Source organism: Tachyglossus aculeatus, chromosome 11 (assembly GCF_015852505.1).
Source record: "Tachyglossus aculeatus isolate mTacAcu1 chromosome 11, mTacAcu1.pri, whole genome shotgun sequence".
NCBI lineage: Eukaryota > Metazoa > Chordata > Mammalia > Monotremata > Tachyglossidae > Tachyglossus > Tachyglossus aculeatus.
The window spans coordinates 9,289,397-9,310,760 of NC_052076.1; the positions used below are offsets into that span (position 1 = coordinate 9,289,397).

The window sequence follows — 21,364 nt, forward strand, 5'->3', positions numbered from 1 at the left end:
CTGTCTCCCCCTTTTAGACTGTGAGCCCACTGTTGGGTAGGGACTGTCTCTATATGGTGCCAATTTGTGCTTCCCAAGCGCTTAGTACAGTGCTCTGCACATAGTAAGCGCTCAATAAATACGATTGATTGATTGATTGATCTGTAAGATGGGGATTAAAAGTGAGCCCCACGTGGGTCAACCTGATTACCCTATATCTACCACAGCGCCTAGAACAGTGCCTAGCACATAGTAAGCACTTAACACATACCATCATTATTATCATAATTAGAAGGGGGAGACAGACAACAAAACAAGTAGACAGGTGTCAATACGCCTCCTGGGGCATGCAAGGCCCCCCAATTCCGAATGATCCCCCTTAAGGGATCTGACCATACTGGGCCTGGGAGTCAGAAGGACCAGGTTCTGACCCCAGCTCTGCCACCTGACAGCTGTTTGATCTTGGGCAAGTCACCTCACTTCTCCGGACCTCAGTTACCTCATCTGAAAAATGGGGATTAGGATGAGAGCCCCACGTGGGACAGGGACTGTGTCCAACCTGATTACATTGTATCTACCCCGGTGCTTAGAACTGAGCTTGAGACATAGTTAGTGCTTAACAGATACCATAATGATTATTATTCCTCTGGACTGTAAGCTTCTTGTGGGCAGGGAACATGACTACCGACCCTGTTATATTGTACTCTTCCAAACACTTAGTACAGTGCTCTGGATACACTGATTGATTGGTATGCAAGTACACTCTGTAGGCGCCCAATGCATACTACTACTTCAGGAGTTTCTAGATCCTATCTCTACCTAGCATCCCTCTTTATCTTCTTATTCAGTGGGGAACTGTTCTTATTTAAGATTCAGACACAAATTGGACCTGCTAGCCGGAAGACCTCTTAGACTTTGAGCCCATTGTTGGGTAGGGACCGTCTCTACATGTTGCCGACTTGTACTTCCCAAATGCTTAGTACAGTGCTCTGCACACAGTAAGCACTCAATAAATATGACTGAATGAATGAATGTCGCGGTGCAGTTCATGTTGGGAGAGAGAACTTGGAGAACACCTCAGCAGAGTTTAGTTCTTACAAGGACCAAATATCCTCTTCTAACAAAAAAGGGAAGAATTCAACTCTGAACAGCTGCTAATAGCACATTCTGTCTGAAGGATTGCTACTGTCAGCCAATTAAACTGACGGCAGGGGCTACGTACCATCAGGCAGTGGAGCAGACAGGTCTGGTAACTGCTGAACACAATGGAGGAGAAACTCAACCATTCCATTTTCTTTGGCATTAGCGAGATCCAGGAGCCGCCTTGCCTTTGGAAAAATCACAAAACTACCATCACATGACCACTAAAGCTTAAAATGAAGTCACTCAGAATTAGCACAGTGGATGGCATGTAGTAAGCACTTAAATTCCACAATTATTATTATTATTACTAAGTGAAGCCCCCTGAATGGTTTCCTGACTGAATTGTGAGATCTCATTAAGGCCCTGTGACCATGGTAAAACAGAAAATGTGAGCTTAAAGGAGATAATGACCTATTTGGAATGACCTTACAGTCTAGAGGGGGAGATAATACAGGCAGATCAGGGAAACCCCTCCCTTCTTTTCTGGCCTTCCTTCCCATCAGCTTCATTAAGGGGAGAGGGGCTTACCCCTGGGAACTCAGCTCTGAAGAGGTTCTACACTCATCCACCATTAGGAGGAAAAAAGAGACAGAGGAGATAATCTTTCTTTCCTTCCCTTTTATCAAGGACAGCTCAGGGGCTGGGCTCCAAACAGGATCACCCCTTACTCTGATCCACATAAGTCAAGAGTAAAGCCCCTTTACTTCCTGGAAATGTAGTAGTAGTAATAATAATAATAATAATAATTCTGTTTACTTCAATTCCATTTAATTCTGTTGAATTGTACTCTCCCAAGCACTTAGTTCAGTGCTCTGCACATAGTATGTTCTCAATAATTGCCAGATTGACTAAAATTGTTAATTATTATTACAAATAATGGTAATACAATAAGAACAGTATTTGTTAAATGCTTACTATGTACCATCCACGATTCTAAGCACTGGGATAGATACATGTTACGGTCCCTGTCGCACATGGGACTCAGAGTCTAAGGGAGAGGGAGAGCAGATTTGGAATCCCCATTTTACAGATGAGGAATCTGAGGCCCAGAGAAGTGAAGTGGCTTGCCCAAGTTCACACAGCAGGTGAGTGACAGAGCTGGGATTAGAACCCAGATCTTCTGACTTCCAGGCCAGGGTCCCTTCTTCTTTTCCTTGCTATGACCTCCTGGTTGATAGGATCTTTTGAATGAGCCAAATCTGACCATTACGCTGCACTGCCAACATTTAGTTCTGCACATTTTCAGTTTGTCTTATGATACTTGTTAAGCACTTACCATGTTCCAAACACTGTTCTAAGGGTTGAGGTAGATACAAGTTAATTAGGTGAGTCACAGTCCCTGTCCCACATGAGGGCTCAAAGTCTTAAGTAGGAGGAAAATCAGGTATTGAATTTCCATTTACAGCTGAGGGAACTAAAGCACAGAGAAATTAAGTGACTTGCCCAATAATAATAATAATAATGATGGCATTTGTTAGGCGTTTACTATGTGCAAATCACTGGAGGGGATATAAGGTGATCAGGTTGTCTCACGTGGGGCTCGCAGTCTTCATCCCCATTTTACAACTGAGGTAACTGAGGCCCAGAGAAGTTAAGTGACTTGCCCAATAATAATAATAATGGCATTTGTTAAGCGTTTACTATGTGCAAAACACTGTTCTAAGCTCTGGAGGGGATACAAGGTGATCAGGTTGTCCCACGTGGGGCTCACAGTCTTCATCCCCATTTTACAACTGAGGTAACTGAGGCCCAGAGAAGTTAAGTGACTTGCCCAAAGTCACACAGCTGACAAGTGGCGGAACTGGGATTAGAACCCACGACCTCTGACTCCCAAGCCCGGGCTCTTTCCACTGAGCCAAGATCACACAGCAAGCCTTGGCAGAGCAACTGGCAGAGCGGGGATTAGAACCCAGGTCCTCTGACTCCCAGGCGCGGCCCCTTTCGACTAGGGCACATGGCTTCTCATCATGCTCAGAGAACGTTCAATCAAAGCCATTACTACTCTGATGACCTTTTCATTCAGTCATTAGACTCCAAGCCCCTTGCAGACAGGGATCGCGACTACCACCCCTCGTACCGTACCCTCCCAAGCGCTCGGTACGGTGCTCTGCACTCAGTCAGTGATAGATCGATAGGCACAGAGCAACCGCGGCCCTACCTGCTGGGAGTTTGTAAATATGGGCAGCCTGATCTCATCACACTCATACTTGGAGACGAAGCCCCGATCGATTAAAAGTCCCATGAGGTCGTCCAGGTGGCCATAGATCTTCCTGACGATGGCTGGCCTCTGTCTCTGCAGGTCCCAGATTGGGCCGGAAGCCTCTGGGAGCCGCTCCCGGGAGCCGCCCGCCTGCCGAACTTCCCGCTCGGCTTCCCGCAGTGCGGACACCAGGAGCTCGCCGCTCTGGCCGCCTTTATTCCCGACAATGTCCAGGAGGCGCCGGGCCAACTGGGACAGAGGATGTCCACGGATGCTCACGCTCTCGTAGTCCTCCCAGGTGAGCACGTCCCACGAGAGTAGGAAGTCCAGCACACTCTCGAAGGTCTCCGCCGATCCTCTGCCCAGCTGGGTCACCAGCTGGCTTCTCTGTGCCCAGAAAGACTCGGGCGGGAGCATCGTACGCCCTGAGAGAAGAGAGAGGGAGGAGATGAACCGGTGCAGACTCCACCAGTAAATGCCAAAGCCGGCCCCGGAGACCGGAGAACCACACTCTGAGGGAATCCGTCAATCTCTGTTGACGGCACTACCATCCTTCCCGTCTCACAAGCCCGCAACCTTGGTGTCATCCTCGACTCCGCTCTCTCATTCACCCCTCACATCCAAGCCGTCACCAAAACCTGCCGGTCTCAGCTCCGCAACATTGCCAAGATCCGCCCTTTCCTCTCCATCCAAACTGCTACCCTGCTCATTCAAGCTCTCATCCTATCCCGTCTGGACTACTGCACCAGCCTTCTCTCTGATCTCCCATCCTCGTGTCTCTCTCCACTTCAATCCATACTTCATGCTGCTGCCCGGATTATCTTTGTCCAGAAACGCTCTGGGCATATTACTCCCCTCCTCAAAAATCTCCAGTGGCTACCAATCAATCTGCGCATCAGGCAGAAACTCCTCACCCTGTGCTTCAAGGCTCTCCATCACCTCGCCCCCTCCTACCTCACCTCCCTTCTCTCCTTCTACTGCCCAGCCCGCAACCTCCGCTCCTCCACCGCTAATCTCCTCACTGTACCTCGCTCTCGCCTGTCCCGCCATCGACCCCCGGCCCACGTCATCCCCCGGGCCTGGAATGCCCTCCCTCTGCCCCTCCGCCAAGCTAGCTCTCTTCCTCCCTTCAAGGCCCTGCTGAGAGCTCACCTCCTCCAGGAGGCCTTCCCAGACTGAGCCCTTTCCTTCCTCTCCCCCTCGTCCCCCTCTCCATCCCCCCATCTTACCTCCTTCCCTTCCCCATAGCACCTGTATATATGTATATATGGTTGTACATATTTATTACTCTATTTATTTATTTATTTATTTATTTTACTTGTACATTTCTATCCTATTTTATTTTGTTGGTATGTTTGGTTCTGTTCTCTGTCTCCCCCTTTTAGACTGTGAGCCCACTGTTGGGTAGGGACTGTCTCTATGTGTTGCCAATTTGTACTTCCCAAGCGCTTAGTACAGTGCTCTGCACATAGTAAGCGCTCAATAAATACGATTGATTGATTGATTGATTGGTCCGAAATATCCTCGCACACTGGCTGGACGAATTCGTGTCCACCCTGGGTCTTACCCACCTAGAGAATAATAATAATAATGGTATTCGTTAAGCCTTTACTGTATGTCAAGCACTGTTCAAAGCCCTTGGGGTAGATACAAGCCAATCAGGTTGGACGCAAGGCCCTGTCCCTCATGGGGTTGACAGTCTTAATCCCCATTTTACAGGTGAGGTAACTGAAGACGAAAAAAAAGGAAGTGACTTGTCCAAGGTCACACAGCAGACAAGTGGCAGAACCGGGATTAGAACCCAGATCATTCTGACTCCCAGGCCCGTGCTCTATCCACTAGACCACACTGCTTCTGAAGAAAGAGAGATAGGTCAGTCCTGCACAACCGACACATGACTGTTGGAAATCCTCAAGGACTTTTCAATCCAACAGAGGACCCAAACATGACAAGAAATTTAGAAAACCTACCAAACCTTGGATCAGAACACACGGGACCACACCCAAGAACACATTCAATGGAGAGTCACGCAAGCTTGTTTCAGAGACCAACACAGAGGCTAATGGGAAAGTGTATAATTATTTTCTGCCTTTCCTGTGGGACCGTTGGGAGGAACAAAGGAAGTGAGTAAGGAGGTGAAGGAGGGAGGGATCGAGCTTTCTACTTTGTCACTATAACATATTAGTCTTTTCGTGGACTTTTAAGATAATTTCCAACCCAGGGAAAATCCAAAGGGAAAATCTCCCTGAAACATCATGGAAAGCCATGTGCTCCCTCCTTCCCCCACCCCCAACTCGGAGCTCATCACTGCCTCAGAAGGCAGAGAACACGGCAGACATAGGGGTGACCAACTGTCATGGACCCTAATTAATCAATCAATCATTGTGGTATTTAATAATAATGGCATTTTTAAGGCTCTTACTATGTGCTAAGCACTGTTCTAAGTGCTGGGGGATGCAAGGTAATCAGGTTGTCCCACATGGGGCTCACAGTCTAAATCCCCATTTTACAGATGAGATAACTGAGGCCCAGAGAAGTTAAGTGACTTGCCTGAAGTCACACAGCAGACAAGTGGCGGAACCGGGATTAGAACCCATGACCTCTGACTCCCAAGCCCGCGCTCCTTCCCCTGAGCCACACTCACTATGTGCCAAGCACTGTATCAAGCGCTGGGGTAGAAACAAGATAATCAGATCCCACATGAGGCTCACAGTCTAAGTAGGAGAAGAGGTATTGAATTCCCATTTTGTTGGTGTGAGAACCGAGGCACAGAGAAGTTAACTGACTGACCCAAAGCCACACAGCAGATATGTGGCAGAGCTGGGATTAGAACCCAGGTCCTCTGACTTCCAGGACTGTACATTTTCCACTAGGCCATGCTGCTTCTCACATTTATTGGGTGCTTACATTGTCCAGATCCCTGTATTGAGCACTGGGAAGCTTGCTGTGGGAAGGGAACCAACTCTATCAACTCTGTTACACTGTACTCTCCGAAGTACTCAATACAGTTCTCTGCCCACAGTTAGCACTCAATAAATATGATTGATCGATTGGAAAAGTACAATAAAGTAAGAAGTTGCAATTCCTTCTTTTGAGGATCTTAATGGTGTCCCTAAGCTACCGTATGTTTGGAGACAAGAAAGAGGCAGCCTCTCCCAAGAGAACAGATTTAGTCCTTTGCTGCAGGGCTCAGGAGGGAAGAAATGCTATTCCAAAACTCCTGGAAGGACACTTGGGTGACACTGCTGCTTCAGTAAATTTGGGAGGGGAACTCTCAGAGGAAAGAGTCAGAAGGATGGAGCATATTCCTAGATCAATCAATCAATCAATGGCATTTGTGGAGCACTTATTATATGTGGCTCACTGGAAAGAGAATGGGCTTTGGAGTTAGAGGTCATGGGTTCAAATCCCGGCTCCACCAATTGCCAGCTGTGTGACTTTGGGCAAGTCACTTAGCTTCTCAGTGCCTCAGTTACCTTAATCCCCTGTAAAATGGGGATTAAGACTGTGAGCCCCCTGTGGGACAACCTGATCACCTTGTAACCTCCCCAGCGCTTAGAACAGTGCTTTGCACATAGTAAGCACTTAATAAATGCTATCATTATTATATGCACAGCACTGTTCTAAGCACTTGGGAGAGTACAGTACAAGAGAATTAGCAGACATGTTCCCTGCCCAAAATGAGTTTACAGTTTGGACGGGGCGACCGACAGTAATATGAACAAAGCCTAGAGGCATTCATTCGTTCATTCTTTTAATCATATTTATTAAGCACTTACTGTATGCAGAGCACTGTACTAAGTGCTTGGGAAAGTACAATACAACAGTAAAGAGTGGCAATTCCTGCCCATAACAAGCTCACAGTCTAGAGGGAGAAAGGCTTAATCTTAATTATTATTATTGTTAATAATAATAGTATTTGTTAAGCACTTTCTATGTGCCAGGCACTGTACTAAGTGCTAGGGCAGGATAGAAGCAAACTGGGTTGGACACAGTTCCTGCCCCATATGGGTCTCACAGTCTTAATCCCCATTTTATAGACTGTGAGCCCGTTGTTGGGTAGGAACCGTCTCTTTATGTTGCTGACTTGTACTTCCCAAGTACAGTGCTCTGCACACAGTAAGTGCTCAATAAATATGATTGAATGAATGAATGAATATATGAGGGAACTGAGGCACAGAGAAGTGAAGTGACTGCTGTCATCCATTGCAAGTGGATGGGTTCAAAGATAAGTGTGGCAAGAGGGGGAGACCAGGGTCAAAAATGGTTAGCCGAGCAAGATTTATTCTATGTGGTGAATTGAACTTCCCCTTCGGGAAGTTACTCACACATTGTGAAGCACCTAGCTCGCTACCACAAACACTTCCCACTTGGGAGGAATTCACTTATGTGTTACTAGCCTGTGGCGAAGCCTCTACCTCCCACGTAAAAACACTTCCCACTCAGGAGAAATCCATTTAAGCATTACACACACGTAGCAAAGCGCCCAAGCTTCCAGCCCCACAAGCGTTCAGTGGGACGCTCACCTGTCCCACGGCTCCTCACTTGTTACAAACAGAGCGGGCATCTAACGCTCTGAGCAGAGGTGACAGGCAGCTGGCTGCTGCAAGTCTCTATCCTCTGTCCAGAATGTCGGAGGTGGCAAGTATTTATGACCTGTCCTTCCAGACCGTTCGAGCTTCCCGCTTCTGCTTGTCCAATCTCCATTCCTCCCCGGCTTCATACTGTATTTGGTTGGCATGGGAGGGAGGGACACCTTCTGTATTCCTGGCCTGTGAAGTCTAGCAGGTTTGGTTGCAGGGGTGGTAACCCGCCCGCGCTTCCGAGTTCTACTTCGCTAGCTCGGGCAGTCACGAGAGACCATTTGACTTTGAGTTGGGGGGTGCCTCAATGGACTGACTTGATCAAGGTCACACAGAAGCCCAGTGGTAGAGCTGGGATTAGAACCAAAGTCTCCTGGCCCATGATCTTTTCACTAGGTCCGGGCCTATGTGGTCGTCAGCTAGAAAATGGAAGTCGAGAATTCTCTGCCCAAAGGAGGAAAGATAGAAACACGCAATCCCACATATGCTAATCTAATTTGGAACTACTGCAAAAATGCTGTGGTCTGGCCCGCCCAACACTGAGACCAACCCAGATCATTGAAAGCTGTGTACAAAGGGCTGAGAAGTGAACTAAACAGCAAAAAGGCTCAGTTAGACATTTAAAAGAACTTCCTGATCACAAGGGCTGCGACACCCAGAAATGAGTTGTGCCATTTCCTTCTCTTGAGGTCTTTAAAGGCCAGGATGGGGGAGGTCAATCAATCCAACGATTGATTGGTGGTATTTATGGAGCATTTGCTATGTGTAAAGCATCAAACTAAGTGCTTGGGAGATTACAACATACCAGAGTTGGTAGATGCATTCCTTACCCAAAACAAGCTTTGCAGTCTAACAATAATAATAACTGTGATATTTGTTAAGCACTTACTATATGCCAAGCACTGTACTAAGTGCTGGGGAGGATACAAACAAATTGGGTTGGACATAGGCGCCATCCCATGTGGGGCTCACAGCCTCAATCTCCATTTTACAGATGAGGTATTTGAGGCCCAGAGAAGTGAAGTGACTTGCCTAAGGTCACACAGCAGACATGTGGTGGAGTTGGGATTAGAACCCATGACCTTCTGACTCCAAGGCCCATACTCTATCTATTATGCCATACTGCCTCTCTAGAGGGGGATGTCTGGGGTGGGGTAAATGCATCCCAGGTTGGAAGCAGGGGCCTTGAAGAATTGACCTCTGGAGGTTCCACTGAACTGAGAAACCCTCCGAAGAATGCCTGGGAATCACCAGGACTGGGGATGTCCCATAACTAACTCCTTGTCACTGATGCCACAAGGAACTGAGTCTCAAGGGGTCAACCTAAAGGTGAGTCACATCTCCCATGCGCTGCCACGCTGTGAACTGCACTCAGCAGTGTCATCACAGAGGCCGTGACCTCATCTCGAGGACAGAGAAGCTCCCTCCTCCTCCCGTCCTTTGCCACTGGGAACCATGTTGCTCACCTTCAGTAATGGAAAACGCAGGAACAAGGTTAAGGGAGAAAAAAGTGGGCTAAATCTAGCCCCCCTACTTCCTTGGGGCCACCCAGGGTCGTAGCCCTGGATTGATGGCATAGACCCTGGGCGAGTCTGAGGTACCTGCAATGAGCTGTATTGCACACAGTAAGCGCTCAATAAATACCATGCAATGAATGAACAGAGCAGTTGGCCAGATTACCCATGTGTGCCTGCACTCTGACAATGTCAGGATAAAAAACAGGAAATTCCAGTCCCTATGATTCCCAGGCAAAGGAACCTCGGGTGGCTCAGATCTACGCACACTGCCGAGTTTAGTGCCAAGCCCTATACCTGGCCTAGTGGAAAGAGCACAGACCTGAGAAGTGGAAGGACCTGAGTTCTAATTCCAGCTTCACCCCTTGTCTGCTGTGGGACCTAGGGCAAACCACTTAATTTCTCTGTGTCTCAGTTACCTCATCTTTAAAACAGGGATCGAAAACCGTGAGCCCCATGAGGGACAGGGACAAACTGAGTAGCTTGTATCTATCTACCCTAGCACTTAGTACAGTGCTTTGCACAAAATAAGCACTTAAATACCATTAAACCTAAAAAAAAAAGCTCTGCAGAGCTTTCAAATCAAAGGAATGGAGGTGATCTCTGAGGTTGTGGCAAGACCTCAGAACACAGAGGGAAGTCCAGGGTCTGGAGCCAGGGAGGCTTCCTCAATTTTGTAGTTTCTCTGCCTGTCCATGTGGTTCTTTCCCACACCACCGCCCTGGGCCAGGCAGCCGCTGATATAGGAGGCAGCATGCACCCAGAGGCTACTAGACCCACACAGAGGAAGTTGTACTCTAACAGCTTTTACGTTCCCACTCCTATAAAGGGACACAGTGGGAACTGCCAAAATGAGCATCACACAGGCTCCGCTTGGTCCAACTGCCCCCAGGAAGGAACAGCATTCCTGGGGGAGCAGAGAACAGAGCACAGGCCTGAGGAGACAGAAAGATCTGGGTTCTAATTCCAGCCCGGCCACCTTTCTGACGGGTGATCTAGGGCAAGTGACTTCACTTCTCTTGGCCTCAGTTACCTCACCTGGAAAAAGGGATTAAGCCTGGGAGCCCCATGTGGGACAGGGACTGTGTCCAACCTGATTTGCTTGTAACCAACCCAGTGCTTAGAACAGTGTCTGGTGCTTAGTAAGTGTATAGCAAATAACCACAATTATTATTATTATTATTCTAACCCTGGCTCCACCACTTGTCTGCTGTATGATCTTGGGCAAATCACTTCACTTCTCTGGGCCTCAATTTCCTCATCTGTAAAATGAGGATTAACACACATAAACCCCGTGTGGGACATGGACTGGGTCCAACCTGATAATTTATATCTACCCCAGCGCTTAGTACAGTGCCTGGCACATAGTAAGCTCAACAGAGAACAGAGAAGCAGCGTGGCTCAGTGGAAAGAGCGTGGGCTTGGGAGTCAGGGGTCATGAGTTCTGATCCCGGCTCCGCCACTTGTCAGCTGTGTGACTTTGGGCAAGTCACTTAACTTCTCTGTGACTCAGTTACCTCAACTGTAAAATGGGGATTAAGACTGTTAGCCCCAAGTGGGACAACCTGATTACCTTGTATCTCCCCAAGTACAACAGTGCTTGGCACATAGTAAGTGCTTAACAAATACTATCATTATTATTATTAACAAATATCATTTTTTAAAAAAATAGATTTTAGTTCCTGGCTCCCCCTCTAGATTGAAAACTTCTTGAGGGCAGGGATCATGTCTACCTACCATACTGTACCCTCCCAAGAGCTCACAGTAAGGGATCGATAAATACCAGTGATTAATCGACTGATCAGTCGGTCAGTCAATCACATTTAAGGAGTATTTACTGTGGGCAGAACACACAGTACAACGATAGACATGTAGGAACAGCAAACCCTAGAACGCTTTGGCCTCAGAATTCTACGCTGACAATTAATCTTGTTGGACAAGTTTGTTCCCGGAAGCCACTCCTCTTCCCAGAGCTGCAGACTAGGACAGAAGGGGAACCTGAGGACTGGATAGGAATGAGCTAGCAGGATCCAGAAACCGAAAGCAGGACAGGAAAGGGAACGCAAGAATCCCAGCTCCAGGGCCTGCTCCGCTGCTGTGCGTGGGGATGCGGTACCTAAAAAGAGGGCTGACAACTTTCTCTGCCCTGCCACATTGCCCTCCTGGGCTGGACAATGGTACCTGCCCCTGCTCACCTCCTTTTCTGCCTTTTCTCTCTCTCCTCTCCTCCCAGACTGACTATCCAGGCCAGGTGGGCGAGGAGGTAGCAGTATGGGAGCAGGAGTGCTGATGCCAGCATTCAGAAGTCATCGGTTCTAATCCTCACTCTGCCATTTATCAGCTGTGTGACTTTCAGCAAGTCACTTAACTTCTCTGTGCCTCACTTCTTGTCTTGTCGTCTCTGACCCATAGTGACTCCATGGACACAGCTCTCCCAGAGTGCCCCGCCTCCACTGCGACCGTTCCGGTAGTGTATCCATATAGTTTTCTTGGTAAAAATACAAAAGTGGTTTACCCTTGCCTCCTTCCGTGCAGTAAACTTGAGTCTCCGCCCTCAACTCTTTCCCACGGCGCTGCTGCCCAGCACAGGGGAGTTTTGACTTGTAACAGATTGCCTTCCACCCTCTAGCCACCAGCCAAGCTAGGAACCAAATGGATCTACCTCTGCTTGATTCGCCCTCCCACAGTCGAGACTGGTAGAGTACAGAAAACTCTCCAGGTGCCATCCTGAGAGGGGGGGGCTCAGTTACCTCATCTGTAAAACGGGGATGAAGACTGTGAGCCCCACGTGGGACAACCTGATTACCTCGTATCTACCCCAGCGCTTAGAACAGTGCTTGGCACATAGGAAGCGCTTAACAGATTCCATTATTATTATTATTACTATTATTATTTCCTGTGGTCTCCCCATTTTCTACACATGTGTTGCTCATTTAGAGGTCTCTTTCCTCCTGGACACAATCAAAGCTGCCACAGGAGCGGCAGTGCGTGAAGGAGACCAATGCAGGGCAGAGCTGCAGACCTGCACTCCAATGACCCATGGTCCCAGGCATGCACCTCCTTTCGCAACAGCAGAATGAGGATCCTGCCTGCATCCTCCGAGAGGAATGTCCATGGCAAACGCCTCACCAGCCATTCCCTCCACATGGCTAGGAGGGATGGAGGGATGAGAAGGGATGTTGAGGCAGCTCAGGAGGTGACGGAGGGGTCTAAGCCCGACTTCCTCGCTTGTCAGCTGTGTGATACTGGGCAAGCCACTTAACTTCTCTGTGCCTCTCTTCCCTCATCTGTAATAAGACTGTGAACCCCACATGGGACAACCTGATTAGCTCGTGTCTACCCCACCGCTTAGAAAAGTGCTTGGCACATAGTAAGAGCTTAATAAATAACATAGGAAGGGATGGGGATAGTGAGGATGACGAATAAGGGGTTATTGTGTCCTTTCTTCTGTCATTCATTCATTCAATCGTATTTATTGAGCACTTACTGTGTGCAGACCACTGTACCAAGCTCTTGGAAAGTACAATTCGGCAACAGAGACGATCCCTGCCCAAAGACGGGCTCACAGTTTCCGGGTAAAAAGTGATTCCGAGACCCCATCTGCTCCGTCATTCATTCATTCATTCAATCATACTTATTGAGCGCTTACTGTGTGCAGAGCACTGTACTAAGCGCTTGGAAAGTACCATTCCAAGTAACAACAACAAAAAAAAGTAGGCATCAATACCATCAAAATGATAAATATAGAATTATAGATAAATACACAACCCATCAGGGAAGGGTTATTCAGGGAGGTGAGAAGGGGCATCAGGGGGCCTTCATTCATTCATTCAATCGTATTTATTGAGCGCATACTGTGTGCAGAGCACTGTACTAAGCGCGTGGGAAGTACAAGTCAGCAACATGTAAAGACAGTCCCTACCCAACAACGGGCTCACAGTCTGGAAGGGGGAGACAGACAACAAAATGAAACATGTAGACAGGTGTCAATACCATCAGAATAAATAGAATTATAGCTATATACACATCATTAATAAAATAGAGTAGTAAATATGTAGAAATAAATAGAATTATAGCTATATACCCACCATTAATAAAATAGAGTAATAAATAAAAAATGCCATCATGTACGAATATACACAAGTGCTGTGGGGAGGGGAATGGGGAAGGGCAGGGGGAGGGAAGTGGAGGGCGACTGTGAGCCCGTCAATCAATCAATCGTATTTATTGAGCGCTTACTGTGTGCAGAGCACTGTACTAAGCGCTTGGGAAGTACAAGTTGGGCAGGGATTGTCTCTGTTGCCAACTTGTACTTTCTAAGCGCTTAGTACAGTGCTCTGCACACAGTAAGCACTCAATAAATATGATTGAATGAATTTGTCCTTCCCAAGCGCTTAGTACAGTGCTGTGCACACAGTAAGCACTCAATAAATACGATTGATTGATTGACTGAATGAATTTGTCCTTCCCAAGCGCTTAGTACAGCGCTCTGCACACAGTAAGCGCTCAATAAATTCATTCATTCATTCAAAAGTATTTATTGAGCACTTACTGTGTGCAGAGCGCTGTGCTAAGCGCTTGCACTGTACTAAGCGCTTACGATTGAATGAATTTGTCCTTCCCAAGCATATTTATTGTGCTGACTGTGTGCAGAGCACTGTACTAAGCGTTTACGATTGAATAAATGAATTTGTCCTTCCCAAGCACTTAGTACAACGCTCTGCACACAGTAAGCGCTCAATTAATTCATTTATTCAATCGTGTTTATTGAGCGCTTACTGTGTGCAGAGCGCTGTACTAAGCACTTATGATTGAATGAATGAATTTGTCCTTCCCAAGTGCTTAATACAGCGTTCTGCACACAGTAAGCGCGCAATAAACACGATTGAGTGAATGAATTTGTCCTTCCCAAGCGTTCAGCACAGCGCTCTGCACACAGTAAGCGCTCAATAAATTCATTCATTCAGTCGTATTTATTGAGCGCTTACTGTGTGCAGAGCGCTGTACTAAGCGCTTACGATTGGATGAATGAATCTGTCCTTCCCAAGCGCTCAGTACAATCAATCAATCGTATTTATTGAGCGCTTACTGTGTGCAGAGCACTGGACTAAGCGCTTGGGAAGTACAAGTTGGCAACATATAGAGACAGTCCCTACCCAACAGTGGGCTCACAGTCTAGAAGGGGGAGACCGAGAACGAAACAAAACATATTAATAAAATAAAATAAATAGAATAGATATGTACAAGTAAAATAAATAAATAGAGTAATAAATATGTACAAACATATACACATATATACAGGTGCTGTGGGGAAGGGAAGGAGGTAAGACGGGGGATGAAGAGGGGGACGAGGGGGAGAGGAAGGAGGGGGCTCAGTCTGGGAAGGCCTCCTGGAGGAGGTGAGCTCAGTACAGCGCTCTGCACACAGTAAGCACTCAATAAACACGATTGAATGAATTTGTCCTTCCCAAGGGCTCAGTATAGCGCTCTGCACACAGTGAGCGCTCAATAAATACGACAATGAATCATCATCAATCGTATTTATTGAGCGCTTACTGTGTGCAGAGCACTGTACTAAGCACTTGGGAAGTACAAGTTGGCAACATATAGAGACGGTCCCTACCCAACAGTGGGCTCACAGTCTACAAGGGGGAGACAGAGAACAAAACCAAACATATTAACAAAATAAAATAAATAGAATAGATATGTACAAGTAAAATAGAGTAATAAATATGTACAAACATATATACATATACACAGGTGCTGTGGGGAAGGGAAGGAGGTAAGATGAGGGGGATGGAGGGGGGACGAAGGGGAGAGGAAGAAAGGGGCTCAGTCTGGGAAGGCCTCCTGGAGGAGGTGAGCTCTCAGTACAGCGCTCTGCACACAGTAAGCGCTCAATAAACACGACTGAATGAATGAATTTGTCCTTCCCAAGCGCTCAGTATAGCACTCTGCACACAGTGAGCGCTCAATGAATACGACTGAATGAATCATCATCATCAATCGTACTTATTGAGCGCTTACTGTGTGCAGAGCACTGTACTGAGCGCTTGGGAAGTACAAGTTGGCAACATATAGAGACAGTCCCTACCCAATAGTGGGCTCACAGTCTAAAAGGGGGAGACAGAGAACAAAACCAGACATACTAACAAAATAAAATAAATAGAATAGATATGTACAAGTAAAATAAATAGAGTAATAAATATGTACAAACATATATACAGGTGCTGTGGGGAAGGGAAGGAGGTAAGATGAGGAGGATGGAGAGGGGGACGAGGGGGAGAGGAAGGAAGGGGCTCAGTCTGGGAAGGCCTCCTGGAGGAGGTGAGCTCTCAGTACAGCGCTCAATAAACACGATTGAATGAATGAATTTGTCCTTCCCAAGCGCTCAGTACAGCGCTCTGCACACAGTAAGCGCTCAATAAACACGATTGAATGAATGAATTTGTCCTTCCCAAGCGCTCAATACAGCGCTCCGCACATAGTAAGCGCTCAATAAATACGACTGAATGAATGAATTTGTCCTTCCCAAGCGCTCAGTACAGCGCTCCGCACGCAGTAAGCGCTCACTAAATACGACTGAATGAATGAGGAGCAGAGGAAAAGGTGGGGGGGGAGGGGCTCAGTCTGGGAAGACGTCCTGGAGGAGGGGAGTTCTCAGGAGGGCTTTGAAAGGGGGGGATGAGTCCGCCCGGGGGGAGAGGGGACCCCGGCCGCCCCCCCCAGCCGCCCCCGATCCGCCCGGGGCCTCGGCTCCTGGCTGCCGCGCTTAGCACAGTGCTCCGCACAGAGTGAGCGCTCCATACGTACGATTGAATGAATGAGTGACCGTCCCCGAGGGCCGTCCCGGGAGGAGTCTCCCCCTGGGCCCCTCCGCCCGGGCCGGACGATCCACGGCGGCCCCGGCCCAAGCCGACCCGCGCTCCGGACGGGACACGCCCCAAACCCAAAGGACACGCCCCCCCCACCCGCAGGACACGCCCCATAATCATCATCATAATAATAATGGCATTTATTAAGCGCTCACTATGTGCAAAGCACTGTTCTAAGCGCTGGGGAGATTACAAGGTGATCAGGTTGTCCCATGGCGGGGGGGGGGGGGGGGGGGCTCACAGTTTTAATCCCCATTTTATAGATGAGGTAACTGAGGCCCAGAGAAGTTAAGTGACTTGCCCAAAGTCACACAGCTGACAGTTGGCAGTGCCGGGATTTGAACCCATGACCTCTGACTCCAAAGCCCGGGCTCTTTCCACTGAGCCACGCTCCTTCTCTAATGGCATGTATTAAGCGCTTGGTATGTGCAAAGCACTGTTCTAAGTGCTGGAGAGGTTGCCAGCTGATCAGGGGCTCCCAGTCTTAATCCCCATTTTACAGATGAGGGAACTGAGGCACAGTGAAGTTAGTTGACTTGCCCGAAGTCACACAGCTGACGATTGGTGGAGCAGGAATTAGAACCCATGACCTCTGACTCCAAAGCCCGGGCTCTTTCCACTGAGCCACGCTCCTTCTCTAATGGCATGTATTAAGCGCTTGGTATGTGCAAAGCACTGTTCTAAGTGCTGGAGAGGTTGCCAGCTGATCAGGGGCTCCCAGTCTTAATCCCCATTTTACAGATGAGGGAACTGAGGCACAGTGAAGTTAGTTGACTTGCCCGAAGTCACACAGCTGACAATTGGTGGAGCAGGGATTAGAACCCAGGACCTCTGACTCCAAAGCCCGGGCTCTTTCCACTGAGCCACGCTCCTTCTCTAACGGCATGTATTAAGCGCTTGGTATGTGCAAAGCACTGTTCTAAGCGCTGGAGAGGTTACAAGGTGATCAGGGGCTCCCAGTCTTAATCCCCATTTTACAGATGAGGGAACTGAGGCACAGTGAAGTTAGTTGACTGGCCCGAAGTCACACAGCTGACAATTGGTGGAGCAGGGATTAGAACCCAGGACCTCTGACTCCAAAGCCCAGGCTCTGTCCACTGAGCCACGCTGCTTCTCCATACTGTACATGCCAGGCCCCCAGCCATAGGCCACGCTCCATTCACTCATTCATTCAATCATATTTATTGAGCGCTTACTGTGTGCAGAGCACTGTACTAAGCGCTTGGGAAGTACAAGTTGGCAACATAAAGAGACGGTCCCTACCCAACAGCAGGCTAGTAGACCACGTCCCATAAGCACAGGTCACTCCCCCCAGCCGCAGGCCACACCCCCTAAGCACATGTCACGCCCCTTTTGGGGGAAGCAGTGTGGCTCAGTGGAAAGAGCAGGGGCTTTGGAATCAGAGGTCATGGGTTCAAATAGGATAGTGCTCTGCACAACAGCGGTACAACAATAAACAGTGACATTCCCTGCCCACAACGAGAGTAGGGAAGGCAGACATCAATACAAAGAAATAAAATTACAGATATGTTCATAAGTTCTTAGTACAGTGCTCTGCACACAATAAGCACTCAATACATACGACTGAATGAATGAATAAGTGATTTGGGGCTCAGACGGCGGGGAAGAGCAAAGGAACAAGTCAGGGTGACGCAGAAGGGAGTGGGAGATGAGGAAAGTTAGGGTTTAGTCTGGGAAGGCCACTTGGAGGACCTTCATTGAGGCTTTGAAGTGGGGGAGAGTGGTTGTCCGATGGATTGGAGGAGGGAGGGCACTCCAGGCCAGAGGCAGGAAGTGGGCTAGGGGTGAGTGGCAAGACAGGTGTGATGGAGGCACAGTGAGAAGGTTATCTTTGGAGGAGCAAAGTGTTTGGGCTGGGATATAGAAAGAGGGAGGCGAGGTGAGGTAAGCGGGGACATGGATCCAAATCTGGCGGAAGAAGAGGCGAGGAAAAATCGTTAAGGCAAAATTGGATTTTCTGGCTGATTTTCCCAAGGAATTATAGTCACATAGATCTGCCTCTAACACTTCTACATCACCAAATTACACTCCTCCCCCGTCTCCTTTAACTCTCCCCCTCTGCTCCAAAGAGGCCTCAAACAGCCAAACATAGCTGGAGCTAATGCAGCCTGGCCCCCCTTAGAAAGAAGTGCTCAGACTGTTTCCCACTCCATTTCCAGGGTGGAAAAACGTGTTTTCTTTCCCTTAGCCCCCAAGGTAAACCCTCCCACCTCACCCCACAAGGGGTGGTGGAGAAACCTGAGCTGTTGGCTGACCATTAATGAGGGAGGCATCTCCGGGTCAGAGGTCAAGCCCCAGGACCAGGCTGGAGGGCAGGTCAACTTTTCACTGCCCCCACCACCTATTTTATGGTGAGATATCTGTTCCCAGAAAATACCCCCAGAATCTAGGTGAAGAGACCGAATCACCTGATCCCAGAAGTCCATGGGCTGTTGAACCTAAATTTTGCACTCCCTGGGAAAATCCAGGAGAGTTGCTGAGGCCACATCTCATCATTATCACCATCACTGTGGCCGTCAGCATGGATAGAAAGGTCATCGCTGCAGCAAAGAGCAGGCCACTCGGATCTGCAGTGATTGAAGGCAGAGAGGGTCAAAGGGCAACCATGCTCAATGAGCAGGCAGGCACAGTTGGTATGGAAACCTGTACGTCTGCTCCCTCAGGAGCACCCCAACTCTACCTCTAATGGGGTTTCCTCCACAGCAGGGGAGGAAGTTTCCTTTAATACTCTAGAAGGTAGTGTGAGTGTGATATTTCCCATGCTTCCAATTCATGCTTCCCTAAAGACAGACCATGGTACCTAAAATAAGAATATTTAAAAGCTCACTATATGCCAAGCATTAGGCTACCAAAGAGATACCAAGAAACTGGTCCGCAATTAACAATGGGTCTTCAAGTAATCATTCCAAAAACTCCATAAATCTCTATTTTATGGTATTTATTAAGCATTTAACACACACACACACACGCATATGTATTTGTTAGGCACATACTATGTGGCAGGCACTGTAGTTAGTGCTGGGGTTGATATAAGCTAATCAGGTTGGACACAGTCCATGTCCCATGTGGGGCTCACAGTTTTCCTCCACATTTTACGGATGAGTTACCTCATAATTATAATATTAATGTTGGTATTTGTTAAGCACTTACTATGTGCCAAGCACTGTTCTAAGCCCTGGGGGGGATACAAGGTAATCAAGGTTGTCCCACGTGGGGCTCACAGTCTTAATCCCCATTTTACAGATGAGGGAACTGAGGCACAGAGAAGTTAAGTGACTTGCCCAAAATCACACAGCTGACAAGTGATGGAGCTGGGATTAGAACCCATGACCTCTGACTCCCAAGCCCAGGCTCTTGCCACTGAGCAACACTGCTTCATCTGAGGTGAGCCCGTTGTTGGGTAGGGACCATCTCTATATGTTGCCGACTTGTACTTCCCAAGCGCTTAGTACAGTGCTCAGCACACAGTAAGCACTCAATAAATATGATTGAATAAGTCTGAGGCATAGAGAAGCTAAGTGACTTGCCAAAGGTCACACAGCAGACAAATGGTGGAACCCGGAGTAGAACCCAACTTCTCTGATTTCCAGATCGGTACTCTTTGCACTAAGCCAAGCTACTTCTCTGGCCCATATGTCCCATCAACTTTTGTTGATCAGCCCTAATGAAGAAGAGAAGCTGCCAAAAAATAGCAAACAGCAGACAATAGAAAATAGTAGGCAAGGGGTGGCCTATGGGAAAGAACACAGGCTTGAGAGACAGGAGAGGTGGGTTCTAGTCCCAGCTCCACCACTTCCCTGCTGTGTAGCCTTGGGCAAGTCACTTGGCATTCATTCATTCAATCGTATTTATTGAGTGCTTACTGTGTGCAGAGCATTGTACAAAGCGCTTGGGAAGTACCAGTTGGCAACAGATAGAGACAGTCATTACCCAACAGTGGCTCACAGCCTAAAAGGGGGAGACAGAGAACAAAACAAAACATATTAACAAAATAAAATAAATAGAATAAATATGTATAAATAAAATAAATAAATAAACAGAGTAATAAATACATACAAACATATATACATATATACAGGTGCTGTGGGGAGGGGAAGGAGGTAAGGCAGGGGGGATGGAGAGGGGGTGGAGGGAGAGAGGAAGGAGGGAGCTCTGTGCTTCAGTTTCCTCCCCAGCTGTAAAATGAGGATGGAATATCTGCTCTCCTTCCCTCTTAGCCCCTCTCAGGGTCACACCTGGAGAGTTTCCAGTACTCTACCAATCTCGACTATGGGAGGAAGAGTCAAGCAGAGGTATATCCAATCCATTCCTAGCTTGGGCAGTGGCTAGCGAGTGAAAGGCAGCCTGCTACAAGTCAGAGGTGAGAACTCACCTCTTCTGGGCAGCACCAGCATGGGAGAGAGTCGAAGGTGGACTCTGTGCGGAAGGAGGCAATGGTAAACCACTTCTGCATTTTTACCAAGAAAACTCTTTGGATCCACTACTAGTACAACTGCAGATAGAAGTGGGGCGTTCTGGGAGAGATACGTCCACCACGTCGTTAAGGGTCAGAGATGACTCGAAGGCATGAGACAAGACTCCCTCTCAGACTCTGAGCCCATGTGGGACAGAGACTGTTTCATCTGGTTGTATCCTATCTACCTCAGAGAAGCAGTGTGGCTCAGTGGAAAGAGCACAGGCTTGGGAGTCAGAGGTCATGGGTTCAAATCCCAGCTCCACCACTTGTCAGCGGTGTGACTTTGGGCAAGTCACTTCACATCTTTGTGCCTCAGTTACCTCATCTGTAAAATGGGGATTAAGACTGTGAGCCTCACGTGGGACAACCTGATCACCTTGTATCCCCCCCAGCGCTTAGAACAGTGCTTTGCACATAATAAGTGCTTAACAAATGCCATCATTATTATTATTATCATTATTATCCCAGCACTTAGTACAGTGCATGGCTAATAGTACGTGCTTTGCAAGTACTACAGATTTTATTTCCCCAGAAGACTATAAAATCCTTGAAGGCGGGATCACGTCTACTTACTCTCTTGTACTCTACAAAAT

The 21,364-nt window shown here is 47.9% G+C and overlaps 1 protein-coding gene across 1 annotated transcript in view; it reads right to left on the reverse strand.

Annotated features, from left to right (window-relative positions):
• The window catches only part of NOD2 (nucleotide binding oligomerization domain containing 2), a 38,315-nt gene extending 22,063 nt beyond the window's left edge, over positions 1-16,252 (reverse strand). Inside the window, exons 1-3 of the mRNA XM_038754183.1 lie at positions 16,233-16,252; positions 3,281-3,747; positions 1,202-1,307 (exon numbers count right to left, since the gene is read on the reverse strand). Of these exons, the coding sequence (XP_038610111.1) occupies positions 1,202-1,307; positions 3,281-3,739 (565 nt within the window). The 5' untranslated portion in view covers positions 3,740-3,747; positions 16,233-16,252. The remainder of the gene's footprint in view (positions 1-1,201; positions 1,308-3,280; positions 3,748-16,232) is intronic.
• Between the last annotated feature and the right edge of the window lie 5,112 nt (positions 16,253-21,364).